The following is an 11268-nucleotide window of genomic DNA, read 5'->3' as shown; positions in this document are numbered from 1 at the left end:
GACAGCACCGCTCTTGTTTCCAGGTAAGGTGTGGTTTTGAATTAAGCTCCATTCACTTCAATAGAACTGAGTTACAAAATCTGCACCCAAACTTCAGACAAGAGCGGTGCTGTCTCTGGAAGAAAGTGGCCATGTTTTTATAGGGCTGGAGAACCCCTTTAATGCTGATGAAATGAAGATTTCTAAGTGCCATATCTAAGGCACAGTGCCTGCTTTAGTAGATGTTGTCGGCCTAAAAGGAAGACAAATTCTTGTAGTACAATTATCACATCTGTCTTACAAGTTTTCCGTTTTATTTTTATATTAAATACTACATTGTAGAACACAGGGGCTTTGGTTGACATATAGTTGTGATGATGGACGAGCAGGTAGAGGCGGCCATGTTACTGACGCAGATGTATAGGTTGCCTTCAGGAATGTCAGATACTTGTGAGCTTGAACTTGTGGGCGTTGATCTGTAGTCATCTTATTATAATTAAACCATGGTCGTATCACCTCCTGCCAGGCTCTGAAAAAGCTAGAAAACATAGAACATATTCAAAGGTGCGTACACATGATAATAAATATGAATTTACACATGTTGCCCTATCTGTGAGCAATGGTAGAGAGGTGGAAGAAATAGAGCTGGGTAGATATGTAAAGTATATGCGTATATATATCTATACTGTTAGGATGTTTCCAACAAATGAAGGTGATCGGCACTACAGGTCGCAAAGTGGAGAGACCATCAATGCCCAGCTGGATATGAAGTATTCTGTGGTGCTCAATAAATTTATATAGCCATATCGGTAACAGTCATTAAATGAAGAAAAAGTAGTGGCACTCACCAATGTAGATACTACTGCAGATTTCTTTATTAAGAACGCATGGACAAACACTAGTCAGACGTCCGGTGTTTGTCCATGCATTCTAAATAAAGAAATCTGTAGTAGTATCTACATTGGTGAGTGCCACTACTTTTTCTTCATTTAATGACTGTTATGATGTTTCCTCTTTTAAAAAAGCAATTCAAGGAAATACTTCTACAACTGTTTCTATGTAAAAAAGCATTGTGTTATCTACGCCTCAACAGAAAACCATGCAGAAGCTTGAAGGTATGGAGGGACATATCCAGAATGTTCTGGCAATAATATAAGAGCCTTGTAAGGTTCTATGAAATAAAGCAATAGAATAGTTTTATATTGGTCATAGATGCTTTCAGAGAAACCATGCAGGGACTGTTGTGTGGGGGAGTCTGTATAAGAGGACACACGAAAAACCCATTCAGATGCTATATTTAGCACTATATTTATGAGATTCTATAGAAAACCCTACAGACATGATATTTAGAAAGGAAAAACACTGAAGGGTTAAAAACAAGATCAATGGAAATGAAAATGACAAAATAAACTGTAGAACTTTACTAAAAAAATAATATTTTTGTATGAATGCCGTATTCACAGAAATACGGAAAACAGATCACTGATCTCAGGGAGACCAGCCAAAGGCAGTACCGGCCGGGATGATCTGTGCAAAGACTTGCCGTTCCGTGACCCGGCTGAAGTCACAGAACGGCCGGTCTCTTACAGAGTGTGAACATAGCCTAAAAATGTATTTACTATTTTGTGGGGGTATCATTATTATTTAACAATTTAGAGTTTTTCACATTTTGAAAACATAATTTTTCACAATTTTCTGAAAATCTTTCTTACTTTCTTTAAAGTTATAAACATATAAAGAGCTGTCGCCTATAATTATACATGCTAGTCTTTATTATACCACTTTTATTTATTTGTAGTGAAAATTACCTTAGTAAGCAAAGGAATATTGCCCAGTGATCCTAGGAAACCAAACACTAAGGGGAAGAATCCTCTGGGAAAAAAAAGAGACAGATGAAAAGACAAAGATCTGAAAGGGGCTATGTTCGCACTATGTATTTTTCTGGTCGTTTTACAGACGTCTTTTTGTATGGCTGTAATTTTGAGGCCAAATAATAGCCAGATTCTGCCAATAGTTATTTGCAGAATACACCCGTTATTTGGTCTACAAAAAAAGTCTGTAAAACGGGCAAAAAAAAAAAAAAAAAGACATGGTGGAAACATAGCCAAATGGAGTATTTCCATCTTGCATGGCATCCTCTGCCCCATACTGCCAGCTTGGTCTTAGAACCTGAAAACCACGCAATTCCAAAATGACCTGTTCTACTGTATTTACTGACTCCCTGACCGTATTGGCGACTTTACTTTCTAAGATTTACAGAACCAAATCTCAAGTTCCCAATTCATGTTGCCATTGTATCCAAACAGCTGGAGGCCCTTTCCCAGCCTTTTCCACCATTAACCCTTTAAGAATGCAGACAGTTTTAACCATCAGGACACGGTCACATTTTTCAAATCTGATTGGACTTTATGTGGCAGTAACTTTGTGACACTTTAACACATCCAAGTAATTCTGGGAATGGAATCATACCCATAATGGGGTGTTTCTTCAAGTACCATATTGGGTTTCCAAAGAAACTGAGGTGCCAAATCATAAGAAACATCTATATCACAAGTTTTGGTCAGGTGCCACTATATTCACACTAATGTGTGCTGCCATGGGATACCGCCAATTACCACCTGCTTGGCTTGTAACACCTTAAACCATGGGTCTCCAAACTGCGGCCCTCCAGCTGTTGTAATACTACATTTACCATCATGCCTGGACAGCCAAAGCTTTAGCTATCCGGGCATGATGGGAATTGTGGTTTGCAGGGCCGCAGTTTAGAGACCCATGGCTAAAACATACTATGTATGCCCGCTGTCACAGTAATACAACTTCATGTGAGTGCAAAATATATGAAAAATCCACTCACTTTTGCAGTCTTTACTTCGACTTCTCTTTATTTGTAAACAGTAGTGTAGGCCACCTAGTGTCGCCAATATGTTCATGGAGACTTTTGAGAGGAGATATGTGTTTGAAAAAACGCAGGGGAACACGTCATTCACATGGTACAGATATGTGGAGGACGTGTTCCTACTGTGGAGAGAGAGTGAAGAGGCATTAACGCGACTCTGTACCCACAATCTGACCCCCCCACTTTTCCCCTTTAGACAGCTGCTTTTATTCCAAGATCTGTCCTGGGGTCCGTTTGGCAGGTGATGCAGTTATTGTCCTAAAAAAATACTTTTAAACTTGCAGCCCCGTGCCAAACGGGAGTATCTGTGCCCTAACTTTGCACCACCCCTCCGTCCCTCCTCCCCACCCTCCTCACCATTAGGAATGCTCCAGACAGATTGCCTCCTATTCCCCACCTGTGGCAGCCCGGCACATGGGCTGGATTGTTAAGGACCTGTGCAATGTTCAGCATGGAGAAAATGTTTCAGTGGCATTCCTAATGATGAAGAGGGTGGGGAGGGGGGACGGAGGGGGGGTGCAAAGTTAGGGCACAGATACTCCCGTAGGGCACGGGGCTTCAAGTTTAAAAGAATTTTTTCAGGACAATAACTGCATCCCCTGCCAAATGGACCCCAGGACAGATCTTGGATTAAAAGCAGCTATCCGAAGGTACAAGTGGTTTGGGGGGGGGGGGTCAGATTGTGGGTACAGAGTCACTTTAATGGAGTTCATTTCCTATCTGAACACCTGTCATCCTACAATTAAATTCACATTGAAATATGACAAAGACACTATCCACTACCTGGATGAGCTAGTTTAAAAAGAGAAAGAGAAGTTTGAGACTACACTATATGTGAAATCTACAGATAAAAATAACCTTTTACATGATACAAGCTACCACCCACCAGAAGTGTTAGACAGTATAGTCAAGAGTCAGATGCAAAGAATAAAAAGAATAGTGAGTACAGAATAAGAACAAGTACAATCTGAAAACAAAATGAGGACAAAATTCCAACAAAGGGGATATAAACATGAACAAATAAATAAAGCAATAACAAAAAATAAAAAAGTAAGAGGAACATCCACACAAATACAGAATGAACAGAGACAGATTTTTGTTACAACTTTTGACCACCATACACCACTGATACGTAAAACTATTAACAAATTTTGGCCAATTATGCAGAAGGAACCCACATTTGGGAGCTTGTTCCAAAATATTCCTAGGTTAGCTTGATTAATAAAGTAATCAAGATTGACATAAAAATAAAAGGATCAATAAACAAACATTTTTAAAGGGGTACTCCTGTGGGGGGGGCACTTTTTTTCTGGGAAGAGGTGGCCGAGGGAAAAGACATCCACTCACCTTCCCGGTTCCAGCGGTGGGTCCCGCATCGCGGCGCTCCGGTGGCCGGTTCCCGGACGCTTCCAGGTGTCTGACGCGGGCACGTGACGTCTCAGGTCCGCTCAGCCACTCAGTGAAGGAGGTGGGATCTGTTTAAAGTCCGCTCAGATCCCGCCTCTGTCACTGAGTGGCTGAGACGTATCGTCTCGGGCCCTCGTCAGACACCCGGAAGTGGCCGGAAACCGGCCACCGGAGTGCCGCGATGCAGACCCAGCAAAAAAATTCCCCCCCCCCCCCCCCCCCCCCCCCCCACTGGAGTACTAATTTAAGGACACAAAGGAAAGGCACATATGCTTGCTTACAATGTCAAATTTGTTCATCTATTATAATAAGAGAATATCTTCAACACCCTACACAAGGATACAACATTCAGCAAAACATATGTGGGACAAACAGTATCAGTAATATAAAATAAGTTTGTGTAATGTTATAACAATATTGGGGGAGATTTATCAAACATGGTGTAAAGTGAAACTGGCTCAGTTGCCCCTAGCAACCAATCAGATTCCACCTTTCATTTTCCAAAGAGTCTGTGAGGGATGAAAGGTGGAATCTGATTGGTTGCTAGGGGCGACTGAGCCAGTTTCACTTTACACCATGCTTGATAAATCTTCCTAATTGTGTTTTATAACAGAATGTGTAATAGGTGTATTAACCTGGGGTTAACCTGTGATATCAGACGTCGTTACTTAGCTGAGCAGGTAGCGATCACCTGTGCGCATGAGTAAGGAAGCCTCTCCTTCCGAAAGCCTAGCCTCCAACTACCTCCAGAGCCCTGTTCACACACAGCTGAACCTACTCTACTGTTTACAAATAAAGAGAAGTCGAAGTGAAGACCGCAAAAAATTAGGGATTTTTCATATATTTTGTGCTCACGTGAAGTTGTATTACTGTGACAGCGGGCATACATTGTATGTTTAAAAATCATAAGAAACTCTCCCCCAGAAGGCCCTACTTTGGATTTTATTGGGGAGGGGGATCAAGCACGCGTTGAAAATACAGCATTATTTGTGTTCCCACCGGGGCCGGGTGAATACTTTCCCTGTTCGTGCTCCGGCCTACTCCTGTGGCTCCCCGACGTCCCGCATACTGGCTGAGTGTGACGTCAGGGGGCAGAGAGTCACAGAGGCAGACCGGTATAGTATTCACCGGGCCACAACAGGTTAAGGTGGATGAGGCTTTACATACAGCGGAATGAGTATGTAAATCCATACAAACCAACAGTATTGGTAATCACATCAGATTTTGCTATGAACTCGCAGTGTGAAATCTGCTGTCACTCCGGTACGTGTGAACCCACCCTAATAGCGTTATTTGGTCTGATCGCTTTTCATCTTGTATCAATTCTATAGCACTGTGTTTTATTTGGTAAGGATTATTATAATGTACAAGATCAGTGAATATACAGATAAGGACAGATTGGTCATCGGGGCGTCACATCAGCAGAATACTTTGCAGGCTTAGATACTTTTAATGGATATGTACCTGAAAAGACTGATGAAGCCATAGAATTCGCACAGCATTCCTATCAGTGGCCATCGGCAAAGGACCAACAGGGCCCCCCCTAAAAAGAAGGAGCTGCCCCTCAGCTTGTGTCTTTGGAAGAAGAAACTGAAAGTCCGCCTGAGGCCGATGATCAGTGCCAGCCCTGACAGGAACAAAATCTACAAGTTGAACATAGACAAAGTTTTCAAGTGAAATTCCTCTAAATATTCTTGCAAGTTTTTTCAGTCTGTAGAAAATACTTACATTTCCAAAAGCTAAGAGGACACTGTCAAAATAGAGCAAAACGCCAAACACGAGGAAGAAAATACCAAATCCAGCCAGACCGGCACCCAGCTCTGCAAGAGGCAGCAGACCAAAATCAGACTAGTATCAGAGTAGGTGCCACAGGGCAGTGTAAGCCTTATAAAAGAGGCGATTTCTTATATTGTATTTATGGCACTACTTATATTTACCAAATATTTTCATACAACCTGGTTGGCGACGGCCATTTTTCAAACCTTCCGAATCAAGTCTGGCCCCGGCCTGGCTCTGCCTCAGGGGAGGAGATATCAGTGCTGGGCCCGCCTCCAGTGCACCAAGAAACCTCATTTGCATATAGAGAAACCGCCACAGATCCCGGGAACTGGGCAGTGGTTTGAAAAATGGATGGTGCCACCAGGATCTATGCACATACATACATTACATGGCTATACTAATGTTTTACTATTTTTATTAACAGTAAAACTTTTTTTCGCAAATAGGCATATTTAAAATGGCCCTATTGTGACTCTTATAGCGCTTTTATTTTATTATCTATGGGGTGTCATTTTTGCGCCATGATCTCTAGTTTTTATTAGTACCATATATGTATAGATCGGACACAATGATCACTATTCATTTTTTTACATATAAAATGTAATTTAAAAAATCAGTGATCCTGGCATTTTTTTTACAGCTTTTTGTTCACACCGTTCACCTTGATGGAATAATATTATTTTATTTTAATAGATCGGAAGATTACGCACGCTATGCAGCTGCAGAGGGCGGCCGGCACTCGGGAAGATCCGCCAGCCGCCCGAAGAAGACGTCACTGCTGAGGATCGGAGACCGTGGTCGGCACGTGACAAGTGAGTATAGCGCACCACACTTCCGGGTACACGTGCGGGGGTGGTGGGACACGGGGAAGGGGGCCATTCACAGACATAACATACATTACAAAGTTGTATAACTTTGTAATGTGTGTTATTCTGTGAATAATTTTTTTGCGCCGGACAACCCCTTTAAAAGCTGTGATCGCTGCCGTTGAGGGTGAGGGTCTGGCTGCTGATAGCAGCCGATCCTCACCCGTTATAAAGCAAGCTCAGCTCCTGAGCTCGCTTCATAGTGCGCCCCCCCATGTACACCCTGCTGTGTTAAGGGGTTAATGTTTTTCTGCAGTAGTTTCCACACTTTTGCCTTTTCCATTGAAGTGAATGGAGTTTAATTGCAAACCGCACCTGAACTGGAGACAACAGTTGTGCTGTCTCTGGAAGAAAGTGGCCATGTCGTCGTTCGCAGATCGCTTCATGTAAACAGCGCTTCAAAGATTCACCCTATGTGTGAGATGGGCTTAAGCGATCTTAAAAATGATCGCAATAACGATTTTTCTTACAAATTTTCTAACGATTTTTCTAATGATTTATTCGTCTAAACACTGATCGTTATAAAAACCAAATCGTTGCTTCAAAATCGTTAAACGATCAATTGGGCGAATTATCACTTCATGTAAACGCAGCATAAGGCTATGTTCACACACAGCATTTAATTAGTGATAATTAGTGCTATTATTGCCGCAAATCTCACAGTCACGGTAAAGTATTGCTATTTTTGCCGCAATGTTGACAGAACCACTGCATAAATAGAGCTATTTTACCACAGTTGTGTAATCCACAGCAAAATTGTACTAATGCTAATTAAATGCTGTGTGTGAACATAGCCTCAGAGCTGGTATATCGTTTCTGACCAATTAACAATCTATGATCTGCATAAAAACCACTTAAAGGGAACCTGTCACCAAGACAATGCTATCTAACATATCCCCATCATGTTACAGAGCAGGAAAAGCTGAGCAGATTGATATATATCTTTCTGGGAAAATATTCAGTATACCTTGTAATATGTTGATTGAAATCCCTGATCATTCTGTGATAAGGAGTCCAGTGGGCGGAGTCACTCAATGGACTGGACTCTGGAAAAATCAGAGATTTCAATCAATAAATTATTTAGTTATACGAAATCTTTTCTCTATAAAGTTATATATCAATCCACTCAGCTCCTTCTGCTCTATAACATGATGCAGATAGCTTAGGTAGCATTTACATGGTGACGGGTTCCCTTTAAGAAGAGTGTATGAGAATCCCCCATTGAATCTATGTCACCCGACAACTTGTTTGATTGAACAAGTGCCGCCTGAATATGTTATTAAAAAAAAAACAGAAGCCAAAGAGCGCACATGATCTCTGCTGAATGTCTATGCGACAATGGACGTGTCAGAGCAGAGTACTGTATGTGCCGTGCTCATTATGTGAGATTAGAAGAGAGGACACATCAGCTTGTAGTCATGACACCGGCGTAGTGAAAGAGCAGCAAGATGACATAGGAGAGATGTTACAGTAGATAGACACGGCCATAGAGACATGCTTTACACTTCATAGGAAGGATTTACCTGGAGCCGGCACACTCACTCTGTATCTCGCTGATCATTGTCACTCAATTTCGGGGACGCAGTGTCTTCCCTTCCACTTCCTAGTTTATGTGTTCTGTCACAAATGACCCTTGGAATATGAAGAAATCAATAGGAATGTTAACTCTGTGAGGGGCAGAGGCCGGGAACTAGCTGCAGATCTACAAGACAATATTTAAGATTGGTATTACACAATTTAGCCTTTGGCTAGCATTGGCACAGCACATCGCTCTACACTAGGGATAGGGAACCTGCGGCCCTCCAGCTGTTGCAAAACTACAATTCCCATCAGGCCTGGACAGCCAAAGCAAAGCTCTGCTCTACACGAAAAAATGCTTAAAGCGACTCTGTACCCACATTCTGCCCCTCCCCCCAACCGCTTGTACCGTCAGATAGCTGCTTTTAATCCAAGATCTGTCCTGGGGTCTGTTCAGCAGGTGATGGCCCTAAAAAACAACTTTTAAACTTGCAGCCCTGTGGCAGACTGGCGTAGCCTAGAGTGTGTATGCATTAGGCTGGCACAACCTCTCTGTCCCTCCTCCGCGCCCTCCTCTTCCCAGGCAGGTATTCTCCTATTCATCAGCTGTGTGAACACGGCACATGGGCTGGATTATTAAGGCACCTGTGCAGTGTTCACTGCAGAGAAATAGGGAAAATCCTGCCAGTGTCATTCCTAATGATGAGGAGGGCGGGGACGAGGGACGGAGGGGCAGTGCAAGGTTAGGGCACAGATACTCTAGGCCACGGCAGTTTGACACAGGGCTGCAAGTTTAAAAGTAGTTTTTTAGGACAATAACTGCATCACCTGCCAAACGGACCCCAGGACAGATCTTGGATTAAAAGCAGCTATCTGACAGTACAAGCGGTTTGGGGTGGGCAGATTGTGGGTACAGAGTCACTTTAACACCATAATACAAAGGCGGCCACTAGGAGACTTTGAAGGCGGTCTTGACATCTTATCTCCCTCCCTTTAAGGTACTTTGCAATGACATGAAATATGCTGCAAAACTGAAAAAAAAGATATTTGTGAAACTGAAAAAACTTTTATTTTATTTGACTTTGAAAAAATTAAAACCTTTTTTTAAATATATATATAATGTTTTTTTTTGTGCCATGACCTGTACTTTTTTATCAGTAGCTTGAATTTCCGGAAATTTTTTTTTTAAATCTCTCTTTATTGTTAACTTAGGGTGCCTTCACACTTACCACATTCAAGCGGATTTCACATTGCGAGTTCTGCAGCAAAATCCACTGCGATACTCTGTACTGTCATTAGCTATTGCAGCACTGCTAGAATGTAGCCCCTTCCCACTTAAACCACCAGCACCGGGCTAATTCATTATCTACCCGCGCTCCCACTTGGTTCTCCAGCTCCCCGGTGTCCCGCTCAGCCAATCAGTGCACTGCCTCGCTGCACTCACTGATTGGCTGATCGGGACGTCAGGGAGCTGGAGAAGCAATCGTGAGCGTGGGCAAAAAGGAGAGGTGGCAGATGAAACCTATGAATTTCACTAACAACCCAAATTGGTGTTGAAGTATGTTTATAACACAGAGACACTTTTAATGAGACTATATATATATAACCAAACGGACCACAAATTCGGAGAGTGGTAGGACTACAAGTCCCAGACTAACTACCAACTAATCATCAATTATTTATCAGGGTGCTGGTTGGGGCAGTGTGGTCAGTGGCCTCTTAAGGTGAATGGGCTGAGTAATTGTGACTGAGCAGGTCAATTGAAACAAAATGAAAATAGAGGTGGGCGCCCCACAGAATGAGTGGTATAATCTGGTTGGTGGTGGGGACTCTTGGCAGGGGTCCTCAGTTGCCGCAGAAGTGTGCAAGGGTCGGGGGATCTGACTCTCAGCCCTTGTGGCACATGAGGGTATGGGAGTTGGAATGCCTCGGCAGGTGGAGTGGATAAGGTCCCTAATATAGGGACATTCGCTGTACCAAGTCGGACTTCAGTAGATGTGTGGGAGGGGCACCCACAAAAATAAGAGTGAGGCCATGACCGCTTAATCTGTGGGATGAATGTGGTTAGGGATTGAAGGTGTTTGGGGCCGCTGGGTGCACTGCTCCAGCTAGTACAATTAAAGGGGTTATCCAGCGCTACAAAAACATGGCCACTTTCCCCCTACTGTTGTCTCCAGTTTGGGTGGGGTTTTGAAACTCAGTTCCATTGAAGTAAATGGAGCCTAATTGCATACCGCACCTGAACTGGAGACAACAGTAGGGGGAAAAGTGGCCATGTTTTTGTAGCGCTGGATAACCCCTTTAATAAATGGCCATTCCTTTCGAGGAGTGCTTAGTAGGTAATATCACAGATTGTTGAGAACAAATTCGGATTGTTGTGGTAGGTTTTGGATGTATAGAGAGGCGAAAATAATCATGGACAAGGGAGAAGCAGTATCTTCTGCAAAGGGCTAAATTTTAGCGGGCCCAGTGTAAGCAGCATTAGATGACCTGGAAGCATTCTCGGGGATACCCCCTCTTGAAATTTGGTGTAGATGTAATCTTCCTGGATATATCCCTCTGTTTGGAATAATTCAAAAGTTCTGTTCTTCATCCTATATGATTTTAAACATGAATCTTCTTTTCTATTTAAAATTATGAATAAAGATTGGAAAAAAAACCCCCATCAATTATTTATATCTGAAGGAATACAAACTACATCTTGCTTCCTCTGCAATAGTGGCTTATATGAAATTAACTCAAGGGTTTAAATATTACGATTTTACATCTGGCCAGCACCCAGCGGTACCGCACAATATATAGAGCCTTTTTTTCTTTTTTATG

At 42.6% G+C, this 11268-nt stretch overlaps 1 protein-coding gene across 1 annotated transcript; it reads right to left on the bottom strand.

The window, feature by feature from the left end:
- Positions 1 to 272: 272 nt before the first annotated feature.
- Positions 273 to 8566, bottom strand: GOLT1A (golgi transport 1A). Its single transcript, XM_069945471.1, has 5 exons — positions 8470 to 8566; positions 6011 to 6102; positions 5747 to 5925; positions 1788 to 1851; positions 273 to 517 (listed from the first exon to the last, which is right to left on the bottom strand). Exons 1-5 carry the CDS (start codon positions 8486 to 8488, stop codon positions 476 to 478), a joined length of 396 nt encoding a protein of 131 aa, XP_069801572.1. The 5' UTR covers positions 8489 to 8566; the 3' UTR covers positions 273 to 475.
- Positions 8567 to 11268: the final 2702 nt, after the last annotated feature.

The sequence above is a fragment of the Dendropsophus ebraccatus genome, chromosome 11 (assembly GCF_027789765.1).
Source record: "Dendropsophus ebraccatus isolate aDenEbr1 chromosome 11, aDenEbr1.pat, whole genome shotgun sequence".
NCBI classification, from domain to species: domain Eukaryota; kingdom Metazoa; phylum Chordata; class Amphibia; order Anura; family Hylidae; genus Dendropsophus; species Dendropsophus ebraccatus.
This window is presented reverse-complemented; position numbering and strand designations above follow the sequence as displayed.